The sequence below is a fragment of the Triturus cristatus genome, chromosome 5_1 (genome assembly GCF_964204655.1).
Source record: "Triturus cristatus chromosome 5_1, aTriCri1.1, whole genome shotgun sequence".
In the NCBI taxonomy this organism is placed as follows: Eukaryota; Metazoa; Chordata; class Amphibia; order Caudata; family Salamandridae; genus Triturus; species Triturus cristatus.
The window spans coordinates 399,618,417-399,640,142 of record NC_140587.1 but is presented as its reverse complement, the minus strand read 5'-3'; the positions used below and the strand labels follow the sequence as shown (position 1 = coordinate 399,640,142).

Here is a 21,726-nt window from a genome sequence, read left to right as displayed (position 1 = left end):
TGCCTCTCCGTGGGCAAATCCCGAAGAACAAAGCCACAGTATGTAAATGGTCTTTTTAAAGACCTGTGAAGTACTCGGGTGAGGCCGCAGTCAGGCAGACGGCAGACCACAACAGCTCCCCTCACCCGTCAACTATGAAAATCTGTGACACTCGGTTTAAACCGGGTCAGCTGATTTTCATCCTGTGGGGTACTGTCGTTCAGAGTCGGTTTAAACCGAATTCCGGACAGCCTAATCATGAGTGAAGATTCCATTTGGAATGTGGAATCAATGCAGTCGTGAGAGCTCTTGAGATATGCAGTAATCAGGTTGTGTTGTCAGTAATGTTCAGTAAATGTTAATGTTCATTAACCATCTTGTATTACCTGAGGAAGGCAGAAGCTGAAACGTTGTAGTGGAAATATATTTTTGTTCTTTGGTGAATCTATCTGTTTGAGTCACTTCTTTCTTGGATATTTTATTTCTTTGTGACCCAGACTTTTTCCCTGGCTGGCTGTTGTTTTCTTGTGATCCTTCATCTTCAAGTATACTGTTTTTGGGATTACAAACCTGTATCCTTCCTGGATCCGATACTCAAGCCAGAAGCAACCACCAAGTCAAGAACAAATCTACATCCTAGATATGCGCTGTTCATCCAGGCGAAAATCATTAAGTGCCAATTTACAATAGCACATTTACAAATCTATAAAAAACTTAGCATCTATCCTACGGGGTTGAAGGTTAAGTCTAAGCCACCTTTTAAACTAACTAGTTGTGAATGGCCTGCTACATGGAATATTTTACTGCATAAAATGCAGATGCTTAAAGCCAAGCTACAAAAAGAACTGGAACTTTTGAAGAACACAAAAAGTGACTTTGAAGTGGCACACATACTACAGAGGATTGCAATAGTAAAAAAGATGAATGCCAGAATCGCTATTGAAATTAAATCTGCAAAACTAAAAAGAGATATGTTGAGATTTCATATACCTCCTCTTCCAACTCACCACTTCATAAATCATTCTGTTTTTGGAGATTTTCTTGTCAGTGAAATCCCTGTGAGTAAACAGCATAAAAAGAATAGTAGATTTATAAGACAAATAAGGCTGCATAGCATCAGTCAGCTACAACCCTTCCAGACATCCGACCCAGTTATTGACTTGACTGGAGGGCTCCTATCACCAGGCAAATTGAACCTCTTGAGCAAAGGCCTCTAGTTCGGTCCTGTACCGAAGGACCATAATACTGCCAACACGACGAGAGACCTAAAAACCTTCGAGAGGAGATGCAGATTTGCAGAATACTTTTACAAAAATTCTAATGTTGATCTGCCAAGCTACCTTCCAGATCCATTTAAGAAGTTACGCCATCCCGAATCATGGACTCCTCAATGTGGTAGAAATCCTGTCCTTGATACATACATTTTATTCATCAAGAAACTCATCAAGGAATCAACACCTAAAAGGATTTTTGATAACATCACCCGAGAAGAAAGAAAAGCTCTCCACCTCCTTCAAGAGAGAATGGATGTCATTATATAACCGGCAGACAAAGGTGGTGCAGTGGTTGCCATGAAAGTAAGTGATTATATTGAGGAAGGAATGAGACAACTAATGTATACCAACACTTACAAATCTTTAGAAACTGATCCCACAGAAGACTTGAACATAGAAATTAAGAACATGGTTGTAAGATACAGGAGCTTAAACCTCATTGATGAAACAACAGCAGATATACTTGTTCATCCCAAACAAAGACCTGGGAGGTTTTAGATGCTTCCCAAAATTCACAAAATTAACAATCCTGGCCGTCCCGTCATCTCTGGCAATGACACAGCCACTGAGAGACTCCTTTTATTTGTCGACCTGCACCTCCAGCCCATTGTACAGGAACTTCCATCATTTGTTAAAGATACCAGTCACTTCCTTCAGATTATTGAAAAATTAAACTTAACCTACATATTTGATGATGATATTCTTCTGGCTACATTTGATGTTACATCATTATACACCAATATACCACATGAGGATGGACCTATGGCATTATCTGAAGCTCTTAATAAAAGAACTGGGAAAAAGGCATCAACAAATGTGCTTACCAACTTTGCAAGAGTTATCCTTAAATCCAACAATTTTACATTCAATGGTAAACACTATCTGCAGATACAAGGGACTTCCATGGGCACTCGGATGCCTCCATCCTATGCAAATATCTTCATGGGCAAACTAGATAACTGTATACTTGCTACTTCTAGCATCAAACCACTGGTATGGCTACGATACATTGATGACCTATTTATAATATGGAATTCAGGAAGTAGAACATTGGAACAATTTACAGCTTATATCAACAATATCCATCCTACCATCAAATTTACCAGCAGCAATACTAAATAGAAGCCTCATCTCCCTTTTCTAGATGTGCTACTCACCACTCATGAACACAAAATTACAACTGATCTCTACCACAAGCCTACAGATGCTCATTTGTATCTAAACTGGACTTCATGTCACCCACACCACAGTAAACTGAGCATCATCTACAGCCAAGCATACAGAATAAGACGCATCTGCAGCAATGAGGAAACCTGTAAAGACCATCTACAGGAGCTTGCTACATTATTTAAAAGGCGAGGCTATCCTCTGCATATCATACAGCAACAAATTGACAAGTCTTTCCAGTTACCCAGAGAAGCACTTATTTGGAATACCAATGGCAGAAACAAAAGTGACAGAACTCCATTTGTAGTTGACGATCATCCATCAGCTCCTAACTACAGAAATATAATGCAAAAAACATTTCCCTTACTTTCCACTTGTGAAAAATTGCAAAAGGTTTTTCCAAAACCACCAGTCATTGCTTACCGCAGAGCTCCAAATTTACGATCTCTTATCGTGAGAGCTGAACTCTAGCAAGCTGTAACAAATGCAGGGGTTCATTGCTGTGACTCTAAAAGGTGCATCACGTGTGAATATCTTTTACAAACATCATCTGTAACTAGTTCTGTTACGAGAAGGACCTATGCAATAAGGCAGCATCTTACATGTCGCTCAACATGCATTATTTATGTGATTCAGTGCCAACGGCAAAGCTGTAAAAAACAATATTTAGGCCAAACAGTGAATGACCTCCGTACACGATTCAGGAACCACAAATCTGCAATAATTAATAAGAAAATTGACCAGCCTGTAGCCAATCATTTCAACCTTGTGGATCATTCACTATCAGATTTGAAGATTTTCCCCGTGGAACATGTTTCAAAGGAAGAACTACTGGACTCCAGGGAAAACTTCTGGATGTACCGTTTAAAATCACTGCATCCAGATGGACTGAACATTACTGACAACACAACCTGATTACTGCATATCTCAAGAGCTCTCAGGACTGCATTGATTCCAGATTCCAAATGGAATCTTCACTCATCATGCTTTTGGAAAATTCAGCTGTCATCTGTGCAGCCACAGAGCAAACCATTTTGTACTACCTGAGGAAAGCGGAAGCTGAAACGTTGTAGTGGAAATATATTTTTGTTCTTTGGTGAATCTATCTGTTTGAGTCACTTCTTTCTTGGATATTTTATTTCTTTGTGACTCATTGTATCCTTTGGGATCCAGATTTTTGCCCTGGCTGGCTGTTGTTTTCTTGTGATCCTTCATCTTCAAGTATATCTATATTCACTGAAAAAACCATAGGTTTCATGCACGTTATAGTTAGGAATTAGCATTTAAAAAGCCTTAGAAATTCACTGAAAAAAACACTTATATTCCCATTTATTCTTCCATCGACCTTGAGATATACATATATAAAACATATTTAATTTTCAGAAAATTCACTGGATGATGTCATCAGTGATGTCATTTGAGATGTCATCAGTGATGTCATTTGAGATGTCATCAGTGATGTCACTGACCAGGTCATGAGTGATGTAATATGTGACGTCATCAGCAGTGCATTGCGGGGGGCGGAGTTATCGTTAGCTGAACTAACTATAACGGGGGAATTTCTAGGGTTTTGTACGAGGGAAATGTCCAGCTAACTATAACGCCCCTGAAACCTATGGTTTTTTCAGTGAATTTCTAAGGTTTTTTAAATGCTAATTCCTAACTATAACGTGCATGAAACCTATGGTTTTTTAAGTGAATTCCAAAGGTTTTTTAAATGCTAATTCCTACCTATAACTTATCTCTAAAGCTATGATGTTTAATGATTTTCATAGGATTTCTAAATCTTTATATTTCAGTGTGTCAATTCCTTTAATTATGTTTTTTATATTGTTTTTTCACAATTTTTTAAACTTTAATTAATTCTTTTAAAAATTAAAAAAAAAAATTTGTTTAATGATTTTTTTTATAAAAGTGTAAATTTTTAAAAACTATTTTTTATATATTTTAAACTATATTTTTAATACTTTGTTATTTTTTTTTTTACTATTTATTTGTAATTCGCGCACCCTATGCGCACCTTTCTCGATCCCTGTGCGGAACACAGTCGCCATTTTACGATTGTAGTGTAGGATCCGCGTACGGTATGCGTTGGGTATGTATTTTCGTACGCGATTGCTATGCGACTGGTACGCGACTCCAAGCCCATATGCGACACGTACAAAGCACGTTACGCGACGCTCGTGCGCTTCTGCAAAACGTCATGTGCGTATTTTTTTTTCCTTGGAGTCGCACACCCAATGTGCTAGGAACCGCGCACCCAACACGAGAGAAACCGTGCACCCCGCGTTAGGATGCGCGAATCCTAATTTTACAGTAAAAAAAAAATAGCCCCTATCACTAATTTTTATTATCCCCGGAGACCCCATCCCCCGGGGCTTATAAAAAAAATGTTGGGGACAGTGGGGGGAGCCCCAACGCCCCCACGGTCCCAGCCAGCTCCCCGCATCCTTCGGGATCCGGCATTGCTTTTCCACATGGGGAGCTGCTGACATGCAGCTCCCCGTGTGGAAAAGCAATATCGTTAGGATTTTGAAAGAGAGAGCAGGTTTCCCTGCTCTCTCTTTCAAAATCCTAACGAAGTTTGCTATGGGAGGGCGGGAGACTCCTGCCCTCTCAGAGCAAACAACAGTGTCCTGGGGGTGGCGGCCCCAGGGCCCTCGAGGGCTCCAGGAGGGGGGCCATGCAGCCCCCCCTCCCCCATTAATTTGTAAAGATTTTGCCCCCGGGATTTGGCCCACCCGGGGGCTAATTATTAACAAAGCGCGGAAGTCTGCGCTTCAGGGCTTTTTTTTTTCCGACCGGATCCGCGCACCCTTCGCGCATTTGCCGTTTTTTTTTTTTTTTTAAAGGGGGCCCCAGGGGGTCCTTCTGGGACCCCCTAAGCAACACTAGAGGGTCAGAGTATTTCTACCCTGCCCCCTTTACATCTTTCACACACTTATTTCTCTTACTTAATCAGCCTCGCTTCTACCGAGGCACAAAATGGCTGCCAACAGTTCCTGGTTTTGAATGTAGACAGACACTTGACAGCCAATTAGCATTCAGCGCGTGATCAGGAGGGTGCACGCTTGGTTCACAGAGGGTACGCTTAGGGTGCGGGGAGGGTGCGCGGATCCTCCGAGGCCATAGATATATCTATCTTTTTTAGTCTAATTTTCTCAGGAACAACTGAACGGATTTACACCATTTATGCAAAAGGCACGAGTCTGAACTGAGGACTACCTCTTTGCCAAATTTGGTGTAATTCCGTTCAGAAGTTCGGGTTGTAGCTGCGTCAACAGGTCCTATGGGAAATTACATGGGGAAAACGCGTTTTGGGACCCCCTTTTTTTCACGGCCCCCGCTTGACGAATCACCACGAAACTTTCAGGATAGGAGCGGATCGGAGCTGGCCAAAAGATTCGCCAACCGGCGCCAGACTTATTGGGAAAAGAATGTTGCGGATTTCCTATGGAATATAGGTCCTAACTATAACTAACTACTGGCGACCGCCAGTGGGATATGGATATATATATATATATATCGTAAGCCTGTGAATTGTTAATAACTTGGTATTGTCATCAAACAAAAAGGTGTGGGACTATATATATATATATATATATATATATAGTCCCACACCTTTTTGTTTGATGACAATTCCAAGTTATTAACAATTCACAGGCTTACGAAATACACCCAGAACAGGAGGCTAGAGGTTTGGTCTCCAGAGGTGTGTGCTCCCACCAGCCACCAATAGTTCTGTCAAATACATGTTTTCAGGCCACCAAGCAGTCTTGTTAACATCCCTGCAGGCAAGGAGAACCATGATATGAACACGTCCAATAAGTGGAAACATTTCAACTGGAGAGATATTTCTTGTTCATTTGTGGTTTAATAACCACTACAGCAGACAATGTTTGAGCAGGCTCTTGAATATAAACTACATGCAAGGCAACCTGAATATTCTAGAGACAACCATTTGTTGTAGAAGCCAATATTCATCACTTGAGAGGAGCAGTGGTTTCCACAATAGATTTTGTAAACCACCTCAAAGCTCACCTGCTTCTGCTCATGCAAACGTATGCACTTTTAATTAGTAACTGCTTTCACTTGCTTTCTGTCTCACTGGGAAAGGTAAAACGTAAGTCCTCTTTAAATAGGAGTATCTGCTACAGTTTTCCAGTTATTCCTACCTGGTTAAGCTGACCACCTTCACAACTATTCTGCAATTTAAAAACCGACTGACCCTTCATTTTAAAAGAAAGCTATATAACGCTACGTTGGACATGCAATACTATTCTTTGAGTACCATGTAGGTGGCTGGGCAGCTACTGAGAGGACAATCAGCATTCAGAGAACTTCTCACCAGTTTTGCCTCTGGGAGCTCTTTTCTGTACTTGTTGTACTTGACTTTCAGCTCTTCATACGCCATGAACTGTAACGCGCCATGTGAGGTCCCAAACAAGCCAGGAACAAACCCCTGAAAAAAAAATATCTTCTGTTAGGATGTAAATCTAATAAAACAATAAATGAAAAAACACACAATATTAACGTTGTTATGAGTCAATTGAATAATATTTCAATGTAAGCTTAAAAAAGATCGATTTATTTGTTTACTTTTAAAGGTGAACCGAGATTTAGTTTTCATTCGTTATAAGTAACTTCACTAGTAACACTTCACAAAAACAGGGAAATATATTGTGACATTTGTAAGCAAATCCCTATCCCTGCAGGAGTATTCCTTCCCACATTGCACAGTATAATTTTATTATATTTTTTTATTTATAGGAATAATAATTGATAAAATACCAACTTCTTAAATGAATGTCTTTCAAAAAGAGTGACAGGGTGGGAAGCGAAATGCAAAAAAACGTAGCTCCATCCACAACAGAAAAGCGTGTATATATTTTGTTTAGCTTCATTGTGGTGGGCTGCCCTTGATCAATAAAAATCCTGGGGCAGTATTAGATATAGGGTGCACTGTCACGGTCTGTGCAAAGACCTGGACAGTCCACTTGATTACAACAAATGCAGCATTTCTAGTGCAGGAGTGCCTGGGGGACCCCAGGCATCTCCCAGCAGGCAGAACCATTCACTTAATGCACCCACCTGGAAGGGCATGTCTAGGGTTAAGGGTCAACAGGGCATCAATTGCACTGGTCTCCACCTCAGCTGAAAGGCGGACATGCAGCTTTAAACAGCCGGTCCACCTTACACAAATGTGCTTTACCCAGGGCAGGGTTTATGTCTGCACTGCGAACAGCGTATTCGTTGTAATAAGGCGCACTGTTCTGCTCTACACCCAGGGCACACCCGTTAAAGGTGCACTGGGGGAGTGCACAATATGTGTAATACGGCCCCAGATCCTTGTCTGTAACTTTTTTTCACTTTGGCTCCAGATAGAGATATTGATTCTCAAGAGATGACCAGGGAAGGGGAAAGGCGGGGGCGCAAGGGAGGACGCTCAACTCCCTCTTGCACCAGTGCTGCTGTAATACTGTCCATTTTAGTCTCTAGGTGGGCTTTCATATTTCCATCATCCTCTTGTGGTAGGAAGGAATATGCTACTTACCAGTATGCATCTGTTCTTGGCATGTAGAGCTGCAGATCTATACACTGTGCATAGATCGCCATCTGGTGTTGGGCCCGGATGTTTGCAGTTTGTTTTTCTTCTTTGACATCAAATTGCCTCAAATTAAACTCTGACAAAACTGAGGTGATGACATTCGGGAGCTTGCAGCCGGCATGGTCCCCGCAGTGGTGGCCAACTCAGCTGGGTCCCCCCCCCCAACCGGTAGTCAAGGTCCGCAATTTGGGAGTCATTTTTGACAATAAGTTGACTTTCCTCCATCACGCCAACGCTGTGGTATCAGCTGCCTTTTATACCCTAAAAATAATAAAAAAACTACTTCCTTACTTACCACAGTCCGCGGCCAAAACACTTATCAGCACCTTAGTGTTCTCAAGAACAGATTATTGTAACTCCCTTTTTCTGAACGCTCAGGAAAGGGTACTCAATAAACTCCAGACGGTGCAAAACGCCGCGGCCAGAACCCTACTACACATCCCTAAATTCACCTCCACGTCTCCTTACATCAAAGAGCTACACTGGCTCCCTATTAGGAGCCGAATTAAATTTAAGGCTTTGTGTATAGCCTACAAAACTCTGAACAACCCCGGACCACAGTTCCTAAAAAAAGCCCTCTGCCCAGCGGAACAACCCCGGACCTTACGATCGTCCTCAGCCTACTTGTTGAAAGTCCCACGGACAAGAAAGGCCTGCTGGGGAGATAAATGTTTTACTACCGCTACTGCCAAGCTGTGGAATACACTACCACTCCACATCAAAATGGCCCCTACGCTGCTCAAGTTCAGAAAGAGCCTTAAAACATGGCTGTTCTCTGCCTAATTCCCTCCTCATCGCAAGAAGTGTGTTCTGTAATCGATAGCGCCGAGACACCCTTACGGGTAGTTGCGCGCTTTAAAAATTGCATAAAATAAATAAATAAATAAATAAAGAATGGGTCCACCAACACCAGATCCGTCAGTTGCCCCTGGGCCTGGTTCCACTGGCGTGCTAGGCACTCTTGGAGTGGACGCATGTGGAGTCTTGCATGAGGCACTATGAAAATGCAAGATGCCATCATCCCTATTAGCTTCATGAACACTCTTGCTGGGAGAGAGTGCCAAGGAATGAATCTTTGACGCAAGGCTTGTATGCTTGCGATTCTGGCTGGATTGGGATAGGCTATAGCTTTTGAGGTGTCTATAGTGGCACCGAGGTATTGCTTTGTGTGAGACGGTATCAGCTGGGACTTTTGGTGGTTCACCGTGAAACCTAGCTGGTGAAGTAGTTGGATGGTAGTGTTTGTATGTTGCACACATTGGTTGTAGGACATGGCTTTTATTAGCCAGTCGTCCAAGTAAGGGAAGACGTTAATGTGTTGTCTTCTGAGGTGTGCCGCCACTACTGCTAGGCATTTGGTGAACACTCTTGGTGCGGTTGTGACCCCGAAGGGGAGAACCTTGAACTGATAATGTTGGCCGTCCACTACAAATCTGAGGTACTTTCTGTGAGAAGGGTGTATTGGAATATGAAAGTATGCGTCTTTCAAGTCCAGTGTGGTGAGAAGATCGTTCTGGCAGAGGAGTGGGAGAACTTGTTGGAGAGTTACCATGTGAAAATGGTCTGAATGTATGTATGTATTGAGAGGCCGGAGGTCTAGAATGGGTCGTAGAGTCTCGTCTCTTTTTGGTATCAGAAAGTACAGAGAGTAGACCCCTAAATTTTGTTGATTGATGGGGACCTGCTCTATAGCCTGTTTTTGCAGGAGGGAGATTACCGCTTGTTTGAGCAATGTGGTGTGTTCTTGCGACATTGTACGGTGCCTGGGTGGAATATTTGGGGGGGTGGATGTTAATTCGAGACAGTACCCTGACCGAATAATTTGGGTCACCCATTTGTCTGATGTTATGGTCTCCCAGGTTTGAAAGAAGTTGTGTAGTCTGCCCCCGACTGGAGTGGAATGGTCTGGGGGGAGCGGGGGAAAGTCATTGTGTGGGCGGTGTGGCAGAACGGGCGGTGTTGGTTTTGCCCCTGCCCTTATTATTGTTTCCTCTATATCCACCTCTTTGATAGCCCTTTGCGAAGGTAGTCTGAGGAGGGGACTTGTAGGATGTGGAGGCGTTATCGGCAGAGTAGCCCCTGCCAGTGCCTGGAAAGGAGGAGCGGCGAAAATGGCGTCTAGGAGGGTGGGACTGTAATGCTCCCATAGACTACGCCGTATCTGTATCTTTTTTCATTTTTTCCAGGGCTTTGTCTACTTTTGGGCCAAATAAGTGTTGCTGGTCAAAAGGGTGGTTTAGTATAGATGCTTGTACCTCTGGCTTAAAAGCTGAGATTCTGAGCCAGGCGTGGCGGCGAAGCAGAACACTGGTGTTTATAGCCCTGGAAGCTGTGTCTGCTGCGTCAAGTGCACATTTAATAGAGGTGTTGGTAATGGTCTTTCCCTCTTGTATTAGTTCATGAGCCCTATTTTTATATTTTTCTGGGAGATGTTGCATGATAGTCTCCAGCTCATCATAGTGCGCTCTGTCGTACCTTGCCAACAGCGCTTGCGTGTTGGCGATATGCCACATATTGGCAGCTTGCGAGGCAGTGCGTTTGCCTGACGCGTCTAGGAGCTTGGACTCCTTATCGGGTGGTGGAGCTTCACCCGATGACTGAGAATTGGACCGCTTCCTAGCTGTGGATACCACTAATGAGTCTAAGGGTGCAGGTCCTTTAATATAGGCCGGATCTGTGGGGGCGGCCTTATATTTTTTCTCTATTCTGGGGTTTAAGACCCTAGCCCTGACTGGGTCTTTGAAAACCTCTGCCGCATGTTTAATCACCCCTTAAAGCATGGGTAGTATGGCAGTAGATTTATCTGCGATGTCAAAGGTATCAAGTAGGAAGTCTTCCTCAACTGGATCAGTGTGTAACTCCACCCCATGATAATGTGCCGCCCGTTGTAACAAGTGGTGGAACCCCAAGGAGTCCTCTGGTGGAGATGGCCTGGATGGATAAAGATCATCCTGAGGTACATCTGGGACATCTGGATTATGATAATCCTCCCATGGGTCTGGTGTTCCCGGAGGGGTGGGGTCTTGTGGGGCATCTGTTGGATCATAGTATGGATCCCCTTGGTCATCAGGGTCTGGAGACGGGGTTGGAGAGCGATGAGGCAAGGGTGGAGAAGGTGGAGGGGGCGGAGATGGAGAGGGTGGAGGAGGTGGAGGTGGTGGGGAAGGTACTCTGAAAGGGGATGTGGCAGAGTCCTTTCGTTTTGGCGGTGGAGGAGGAGCTGGTTTGTCTAAATGTCTTTTCTTTGAAGACAAAGTCAAATGTCCAGTCTTTGGATCCTTTGTTAAAGTCTTTTGTAGAGGATCTGGCGTGAATAGTTCCTCCAGCACCGATTGATCTGTAGGCGCCGATGTTTTCGGGGCCGACGGCTTCTTTGGTTTATCTGTGCCATGCTTTTTCGGGGCCTCCGATTTTTTGTTCGGTGCCGAGGCAGGTTTCGGCACGGGAGTTTCGGCGCCGAGGGGTTTATGTTTGGTCGGCACCGAGAGGCCAGGTTTCGACACCGATGGCTTCGGAACGGAGCTTGGTGTTTTTCGGCACCGCTAGTAGGCTGGCTTGAGCCCGAGCCACCGGGAGACTTATGATGCTTCTTCACCGGGCCCGAAGGTGGGGTGATGGAAGCGGTATGTTTGGTTTTGCCTAGGCCCGGAGGCGAAGGTGTAGCCGGAGTCTCTTTCGGTGTGGGCGCGGGAGTGGGAGGGGGTAGAGTACTCACGACCCTTTGCGCCGGTGTGATCTCCTCCACGTCGGCCTCGGAAGCGCTGACGAGGTCGTCTTCCTGTTCGGTGTGCTGCTGTCCCGAAGCTTCAATGTCTTCTCCGAAGATGTCAGGTGGAGCCGAGGTCGAGGAGTGCGCCATGGTGCGTCTAGCTCTTCGATACCGAATAGTCTTTTTCGATCGAAAAGACTTGCAAGCGGGGCAGTCTCGGGCCTCGTGTTCGGGAGAGAGGCAGAGGTTGCACACCTGATGTAAATCGGTGTGGAGAAATTTAGACCCACATTTAGGGCACTTCTTAAAGGGAGTCCTTTCCATCGGCCGAGACCGGAGTCGAGATAGGCCCGAAGGCCGCCGCCGATGCCTGGAATCGAAGAAGTGCTGAAGAAAGAGATAAAGAAGATGGTTTTGTCTGAAGAATCTCGATGGACGAGGATTTTTCGTCGAAGGTCGAACTGGAAAGGTTCGAAGCCGGAGCACGAAGTATTACATCCGAGCCCGATGGCGGAAAAAAACAATCTGAGGATGGAGCCGAAGCCCATGCGCAGTACGGACCGAAGGAGGAGTCACCGAACTCGTGACTTCCAAACACTGTCCAAGAAGAAAAACAAACTGCAAACATCCGGGCCCAACACCAGATGGCGATCTATGCACAGTGTATAATCTGCAGCTCATATGCCTCGAACACATTTTTACAATGTTGTGAAGCTTCTACATCCTCTATTAGTGAAATACCTACAACGTGCATTTATTTCACTGTTAGTTAAGGTTAGAAGGAGTCTGGTCAAAGATGGCAGACTCTTTTGTTACAAGTTTATTTTTCTTGGCTGGGTTACTCAGTAATCTTTATTGTATTGTATTGACTGGAGAATTTACTCCAGTCAGATGCCATTGCTGCACATTCATTCCACCCCTTCACCATATGTGCTACACCACTTTTACCACTCTCTGTCTCCCTCAGACCAGTTCCTCAGAGCGCTCTGCAGGTGCAGGTCAGAGCGACTCCTCAACACATCATTGGGTTTTATTTGTTACAGCTCTCAAAAGATCAGTCTGCGCCAGGAAGCATGTCAGCCCTGGCTCCGACTAGCTCCTCACTCCCATAAGAGATGCAACCAAATCAGTCAAATGCAATATTTTTTATAACTGGTTTTTGACGATGGCCAGTGCTGAAGGAAAAAAACATGAGGTAGCCAGATATATATCACAGTTCAAACTGTGCATATAAAGGATAGAAGATAAAACAAAAGAGAAAACATAAGATTTGGGTTCCTAATGTCAGTAATAAAGTGGCACCACTGTCGCAAGTATGGGAGTATTTCCAATATTTGGATTTGTTGGTTTTAAAACGGCTCTGTATATTCCAAGGCTATGCCATAGACACTGCTCTTGATTACTAATCTTCACTGCAAACCACAAACTAATTAAAATACTGTAACTCAGTGTCAATGAGTTGATATCCTCTTGGTCTGCAGTCCCTTAGTAACATAAATATCAATCTTCAGGTATATAATTTGACTAGGGCACTTTCCTCATCTTAATAATGTATGTGCTCCTCCTTTTTCCGTAAAAAATTGGTGCGATGTTGAAGATTTGCTTTTTCTTTCCTCTTGTCTCGATATGCCTACACGTATTGTTCCTCATCCTTCCTTCTTTGTAATGAAACACCTCAATTTGCCAATCCACCTTTTATTTATAGGGTCTTGCGCGCCCAATCTTTGCTCTGGCCTGCTGTTTGTGGTTATGGGCGAATCAGAGAGTAGGCAACTTGCTGGTTTGAAGTGGAGAGTGGAGCAAGGCCAACCAGCTGGAGGTTTTGGGAGGTCTGGTTCTCAATGTGTATGAGCGTGATTCCTGTGTGGGTCTGACATGCCCAAATGGCAACCATGTGCAGTTCTACAGCCCTGGGATAATGATACAACTGAAAGTGCCTTTTATTTGAAATGTCGAGAAGTCTGGTGTTTCTGACAGCTGTAGTTTGATTTGGCTGTGATCACATTAAGTATACAGGCCAGAAAACTGTCTCTACAGTACACTTTCCTGTCGTAAACATGCAATTTATCAGGAATTATACAATTGATTATTTTCAGAGCATAAACGGATGTCAGAGGACGTGTGTAGTTACAAGAATTGTGCCTTCTTGATGATAAATTGAGGATCCTGTGAAAACCATAATTGGCGCTTAGTGACCCCCCCATGAAGAACAACATGGCCAAAACTGACAGCCTGTAATGAAAGCCTATTTATCCCTATTTGTCAAATTTGCCTGTTCCTTTATACCTTGTCTTACTAGGCAGAGGGCATGACTTGCGGACAGGTCTTTTGTATGCATCCAGACAGGTAAGTCAGATGAATGGTGATAGATGCCTCTAACGACTACTAAGCACTATACCTGCCATATTTTGGAGCTTCAGTTTTACCAAGGTGATGGAAACATTAAACAAACCACAGAAGGAATAGCCAATCAAAATCTCTTTCTTTGTCTCTCTCCTGTGAAAGGTTCAGAATTTCAACTCACTCATCATCGCCTTCAAAATAGCGAATGGTCCATAGGACATTGCCACTGTTTATTCTTTTTAATTGCAACATGGAATGTGGAAACTGATAGGAAAACAAGTTACCTCCAGTCACATATTATGGATAATAAAAGGAAAAACTAGAATAAATGGAAAATATATTTAAATATAGACTGTCAACAGCTCACCATCAACAGCTAGGGGCACTCGCATTATAGTGTGAGTACTAAAGAGATAGAAGGAAAATTCTACTGGAAATGAAAGAAGAGCTGAGAGGTGGAAAATCAAATGCAACATTTAGTGGAGTGCAGTGGATGGTAAATACCAAGGCTGTTAGATCATAAGGAAAACTGTATTTGTTTTTACGTCCCTCTTACCAGGTGGAAGAAAATTAGCAAGTCAAACAATAGGGGCCTGCTTTCACCATGTAGTAAAGATAACCCATAAATATGAAGAGCCTGATATTATATAAATAACGTGTGATAATACCTTATATAATCCACGGATGCCCTCATTCCTGTAGATCTTTACAAGAGCGTCCATCATTCCTTTATAACGCCGCTTCGATGGGTCGATACCAGCATCATACTGCAGAACAAGCCGAGTTTTGGTAACCCAGATGGGGTTTGTAAGACACAGGGTCATGGTACCTAATGACAAAGAAAACAATACATTTTAGAAGAGAATTGTACACAATTCTTTTTCACATCTTTATTTTCATTTTAGATCACAAAGAATATACAAAAAAAAGATCAAGCAAAGGTGACAGCTCAAGCACAGGCATATTCTCATTATGTAACAGATTCTAAGCGGACCTTCTATTACGTGACAAAAAGGCTATTGCTCTTTACCTAGCCACAAATTTGTGTAGCTGCCACAGACAGCTGAACTTGTCACTGGTTATTTCAAGGGTTCACTCACCAAGTCGCCTTACCTCTCCCAATTCAACGTGATGAGGGCAAACCACCACCAAGATGCAGCTCTTTTACTCAGCTACAGTAAGCCAAGCAACAATCTCCGCCACATTTCTAGTCGATAACTCATTATTTTCACCTAAATGCACAGCCTTGAGCTAATATCCTTCAAAGTAAATTTGCTTCTCCCCTCCCATCGAGCTTTCTATAGGCCAGGGTTACTAGCACTATACGGAGTTTCCAGCAGCAGTTTCAAGATAGCCTTGTGTCTGGGAGTTCTGAAAACTGAAAAATAATCATGGCCCTGTCAGGTAGGTGTTGAGTTAGCTAGTCATCCTGTCTTGTGAGCTTCATATGACTCCCCATTTGCTGCCGCCCATTCTAGCAGGTATTTGACCCAACTATTGAGTTGTGGTTCTCTCAGTCTCAACCAAAGAACTGTGAGACGCCTTTTGGCTAGGCTGCATCTCAGTAATGCAAATATGTACCTCTGCTATCCCCTTTTAGACTTAGACAGAATGTCTAGTAAGTAGTGCTTAGTGCTGTTTGCAGTAATCTCTCCTGTTATCGGATCCAATTTAGGTAGACTTGCAAGACCATGTCATAAATAGAAATCCAAAATGCAACAAGGTGATGGATGGAATGCTCTAATTAGTCTTAGTCACTGTCAATCGATCCGGGCCGCATCCCAATCCATCGTTTTTGCCCACCATGCCATCTCAATTTGTACCCAGCCATATGCAAATCAGCCTTGACCCTGCTCTTCATGGGAACAGTCCTGCCCAAACTGTCAGGCCAGGTCCTCCCTGAACTGGAGCACAAGCAATCTAGGACTGGTTTTGCCCTAGATAAGGTTCTTAAACCAGGTATAGCTTGATTCCAGTGGCACAGTGAGCCCGGGACGCATGCCTGGGCATACCAAGTGCACTTTGGGCATCAAATCAAAAAACAACAAGGTGATGGATGGAATGCTCAGATTAATCTCAGCCACTGGAAATCATTTGCAATCCCAACCTGGTCCTGGGTTGACTGTGTTCCGGGTCAGGGAAGACAAGGCTGGCAGTTCGGGCAGGACTGCTCCCAATGCAACATGGTCAAGACTGTTTTGCATTAAGCTGGATCCAAACTGAAGTGTTATAGTGTGCAAAATAACAATGGAATGGGATGAGAGACAAAGTAATTACCAGTGACAGATTGATTCAAGCATTTCGTTGATCACTTTTTGTATACTGTAGTATGACACACTAAATAGGATGGGTATGCCCAGACATGGGTCCCATCTACACTGTGTCACTGGAACCACGCTGTTTCCAGCTGATAATCCCACAACAAGGGCGAAACCAGTCCTGGGTTGCTCATGTTCCGGTTCAGGGAGGACTTGGCTTGGCAGCACGGGCTGGACTGTTGGCTTTGGAGCAGGGTCAAGACTGATTTGCATATAGCTGGGTCCAAACTGAGGTGGCATAGTGTGCAAAATAACGATAGACTTGGATGAGGCCCAGAGTAATTACAAGTGGCTGAGATTAATTCAAGCATTCCATCGATCACATTTTTTGTTCTTTAGTATGTCGCCCTAAGTAGGATAGGTATGCCCAGACCTGGGTACCGTTCACACTGTGTCACTGGAACTAAGCTATACCAGGCTGGTGAGTCCATAACAAGGGCAAAACCAGTCCTGGGTTGTGTTCTGATTCAGGGAGGACTTGGCTTGGATGTTCGGGCTGGACTGTTCCCAATAAAACTGGGTCAACACTGAAATGCATATAGCAGGGTTCAAAATGAGGTGGCATGGTGTGCAAGATAAAGAAGGACTGAGATGTGGCCTGAGTAATTAACAGTGGCTGAGATTAATTCAAGCATTCCATCCATCACTTTTGGAGTACTTTTGTGTAAACAGAAATCCAGCATTAGTTTCCAGATTGCATGGACAACACGTGTTGCACTCTGGGTGTAGTCTGTGTAATTTTCCAGTGGTCAGATATATTCTATGCAATTAAGCTGAACATCGCTTGGGTTTCTGTTTTCACCAGTGCTTCTGGAAACCCAACCTATACCTCTCTATGTTTCTGCTAATTTTGCATATTGTAAAAACTGCCCTTGTCCAATATTAAAGGCTATTCAAACTTTGTCTAAAGTTAAGAATCTATCAATGGGATACAACTGTGCTGCCCTATGTCTTTCTTATCTTCTTGAAGCACTTCAGAAACCACAGATGCAGATCTTCCTGAAACGAGGATCATTTAAGCCCCTTCTGCATTACTCTCTCCCAAAATCTGACCACTTGCCTAATTATGTTTGGAAATTTCTGAGGTATATGCCGCCCCCTCACAGGACAATCAATAATTCCTGCAGAATCTTCTGCCATGGGTGTCCTTGAGAGGCTCAGTCTACCAATTAAGCTGGCAATCTAATCATTGGACTGCCTGTTCTTGTTGAGTTGCCCAAAAAATATAGCTCAAGGTATGGCAGTTCCAACACCCCATTTCCGCAGGGAAGTTTCCTTATTTAGAGTTCGACCCTTCTGCATCCCCCCTTACCAATTTAGCCAACAGTTGGTCCGACTCCTTAAACTATTACCCTTGCATAGGGCTCGTTGCTCGCTGCAGGGAACATAAACATCTCGGCAGAAGAACTATCTTGGCCACAGACAGCCTGTTCATGACAACATTGGCAGTGTGCCACAGAAGGCCACCAAATTCTTCAAGCCTTGCACTACTCTGCCCATGTTGAGCCTATATTCTTCTTCTGCCCTATGCACCACTCCAATACCTAGACATCTTAAGCGGATTGGTTCCCAGTGAATGCCAAAAGTAGGATATCTATACACCTCAAGCCATTCAAACCCTCCAGGAGGATTTATTTGAACCTTGCCTGGTTAATATCAAGTCCATAAATCACTTCAAAATGTTTCAGCTCGTGCCATAGAAGGAGTACTGATGTTTTTGGGCATTGCAACTATATTAAAATATTGTCTGCATAAATCAAGACCACATACATAGTGGCTCCTACAACTATTCCACAGCTCTTTCCACAGAACACACCCCTCTGGCTCCATTGCTAGAGCAAAAATGAGCGAGGACAGGCAGCAACCCTGCCTAGCTCCGTTCTCAATGGGCCAGCTTGTAGGCACCACCTGACCTGTTTTAACCATGGCTCTAGGCTCCACGTATAGCAGTTATTTAAAAAAAAAAAACACACATGGCCATATCTCGTTTTCATAAAACTAGCAACGTGTGGGACCATCCAAGCTTATAAAAAGCTTTTTCGTTAGCAAGAACAACCAGTACATAAGGATATGCAGAGTGAGCCACTGTAAATTAGACGGTGTGCTCCTATGCATCACAAAACTGCCTTGATCTAAATAAGCCAGTGTGTCAACAACTTTGAGCAGTCATTATCCAAAACGTTGTTCAGTCTGGAAGAACCCCACTCTTGCAGGGGCATAGATGCTGTACAGGTCCATGGGTAAATTGTCTCCACCCAGGGAAATCTCTGACATGTCAGATAGCTCCCTAGTTGTGGCAGCCTTATTCCCTAGAACATGCTGTCTATGTGCTTCCCTAACTTCTTGTATAAATGAGAAAACTGTACTTTTAAAACTTCATTAACTCTGGCCTGCCTGCCTTCTAAGATTCCAATCATTCCTAGAATGCGTAGTATTGAAGTATTGCTTTTCTTCCTTTTAAGTTAGCATGTGCGCAGCCATCCTGCTTTATGCCCTAGCAGATGTACCTACCCCCCGTTAATTTGCCCTAGTGGTGCATTTACTGAGTGCATCTCAGGAGTCACGGATTGTTTTTTTTCTAATATACGAAGATCCCTTTCCAGTTGTAGATTAGTACAATAAATTTTAGTCACACGTTCCTGCCTCAATACCACTTTAAAGATTTCCCATTCTTCCGCTCAGCTGAAGCAATACCCCAATTAGTATCGAAAATCCTAGTAATTACCTCGCTCACATACCCCTGGAATGCTTTGTGCTGTAGGGCCTCCAGTCCAAAGCACCATGTAGGACCTGAGCTCGATGCATGTCTTAGCTGCCATGTTCACAATTTTCGTAACCAAGTCGCGAGTAACTACCACAAAATACCTTCCGCAAAATAACTTGCTATGATGGTAGATTCCTAGGGCTCTTGACCCCTTCAGTACACAGAACTAATAGGGGAACCAAGATAAAGTTCCTGGAAGGAAAAGAGGTTGCCAGGAAGGCTGCTGCTGACACTCGTCAGTTAAACAACACCCCAGCGCAGACCAAAACCTGGGGTGGAGCAAAAAGGATGGGGAAGACAATACTAACATACAATTGTGAGGATTCTGTTGCAGGGATTCTGCTTATGCACATAACTATGCACAGGAAACCAGGACCTCAGAGAATTGTGGTGTACCAGAAACTCCCCTCAGAACTACGAATCCCTATCCGACTAGCTTAGTGTCACATTCGTTATCCGAGATTTAGCTCGGCGGTCCCAATGTATAGACAACCCAGAACAAGCGACTTAGATACTCTCAGGAGTGGTGGGAATCCGAAATAACCGTTGGTAGCTAAATATCAGTCCACAACAGAATAACAAAGACACGGTAAAAGTTTAAAGAGTTTATTTTATAAACCTCGCGTCCTAAGATGCAGTACTTTGGCTAACACAAGCAGACAAATGGTTAGGATCAGCACCATCAGCATTGTTACAATACCATAGAAAATAAAAGGAGCAATCATAATAATAATGACCGTGGAACACAACCACCCTCATTTCTCTAGCAACTAATAAGGTATTATTAGACTAATATAAGGTCTCTTAGGCTTGCATGGGGGACCCCATCATACCTTATAGATCAGCTTAGTGGAATCACATCACAGGATCAGCTAGGCTCTCTCCTGCATCAGCTCTTCGTTTCGAATGTAACAGAAAACATACTGCTCTGTAATATTAAAGAGCTCGTCTTTCAGGTATTGGCAGCTGTATGTATGTTATGGCTAAAAAGTGGTACGATCAACCTGAACACAACAACCTGCCCCGTATAGTGACCCAGACTCGTTCCTTACACGGTGTACAGACCAAGGTCACTGCTCGCTGTTAAAGATGTTAAACAACAGACGGTTCTCATGTGAAGCAAAGTCGAGTCAGCAGTTCTCGAATGAATAACATGTAACAACAGTGTCGCGTGCAATAGCAGCAGAAGCAGCAAGCTGGCTTTCTAACAGCCATCGAGGTTATGCTAAATTAGCGTTGTACATAGGGCGTGGTTAACCCACACTACAATTCAACATAGAAAAATGGGTGCAGAGCATGAGCCGGTTTGTGAAAGGACAGACAGGCGTGCTGTATCGTGCACATTGCTTTTATTAGGTATCTTTGAAGAGGCAGTTTTCTGTCCAGTCCCTGTTGGTAGCAATTACTGATGTTTGGATATAGTAGAAACCCTATCCGATCACATAAAGTGGGCCACATTCATTGATCTTGTGTTCACATATTTAAACTGATAGTTTAAGAAATGGTTGGCGAAGGAGGAAAAGACGACATCTTAACTATATTTAAATGTTTCCTTACCGGCCTGTGCTGCAGAAATAAGGTGCTCTGTCGCAGTAAGTACCTCTTCCCGTCCTTCTTTTTTATAGGCTTTAATAGCATTATAGCTGAAAGAAGCACATAAAACAAGCATCGAGACCATCAGAAAAACTCGACTGAAATGACCACTATGAAGGCAAAGTTAGTATTTATACTGTTATGCACAGCAGCAAAGGAAACAGTCTCTGTCATCAGACAAACTTGCTAACTGCAGTCTTTCTCGGACAGTTCTCTCCCCCAGGCAAATAATGCAGAAGATGAAACTGCAAATTGAAACTAGGGAAAATAGACTTTCAAACCTCAACCTGAATCCTTGGACAAACACAGGGCCACTGGAATTATGCGGCAGAGGAGGGCAAATTATGTGGTGGGGTTCACTAAATTATGTGGCAAGAAGCAGCAAATAATGTGGAGTAATGCTGCAAATTTTGCGATAGTATTACTACATTATTTTCTCATCTTTCCACTTGTTAACACCGTTTGGGCATAGGTTGCACCTCATTAGTACTATTTTAACACACACATATAGCAATTAGCAACAGAAAGGTGACCTGTCAACCTTGGCAGGCACAGGGCATTCCACTTCGTGGCAAAATGAGTCACTGTTTTTAGTAACATTTGACCCGTTTGAGCTACAAACATTTTTTTGTTAAAACCTGCAAATGATGTAGCATATGAAGGATTATGTGGCTAATCCATTATTATGCGAAAAAAGCTGCCGCCGCACAATCGTATAATTCCAGTGGCCTTGGGCAAACACCATGATCACTGCAAAGGCCGACATCTCCATGATGGACAACGATCACAGAAGAGCTTCCCCCTTTGGGCCCAATCAGCTTGTTTTATTTGCCATGCTTTGAGATTGAGGACCATATCGATTAATATCATAGAATTTGTATGTTCTAGAAAGCAAATAAAGTTGGTGCCGTTCAGTAGAAAAAAAACAATGTCCTTGATGCCCAAAAGGGGAGCCAGTACTCTTTTTCAAT

General features: G+C 43.5%; 1 protein-coding gene across 1 annotated transcript in view; it reads right to left on the bottom strand.

The window, feature by feature from the left end:
* SLC25A32 (solute carrier family 25 member 32) overlaps positions 1–21,726 on the bottom strand; it is a 242,507-nt gene that overhangs the window by 111,897 nt on the left and 108,884 nt on the right. The window contains exons 4-6 of the mRNA XM_085605123.1: positions 20,720–20,805; positions 14,749–14,909; positions 6,769–6,882 (exon numbers count right to left, since the gene is read on the bottom strand). Coding sequence (XP_085461249.1) covers positions 6,769–6,882; positions 14,749–14,909; positions 20,720–20,805 — 361 coding nt within the window. The remainder of the gene's footprint in view (positions 1–6,768; positions 6,883–14,748; positions 14,910–20,719; positions 20,806–21,726) is intronic.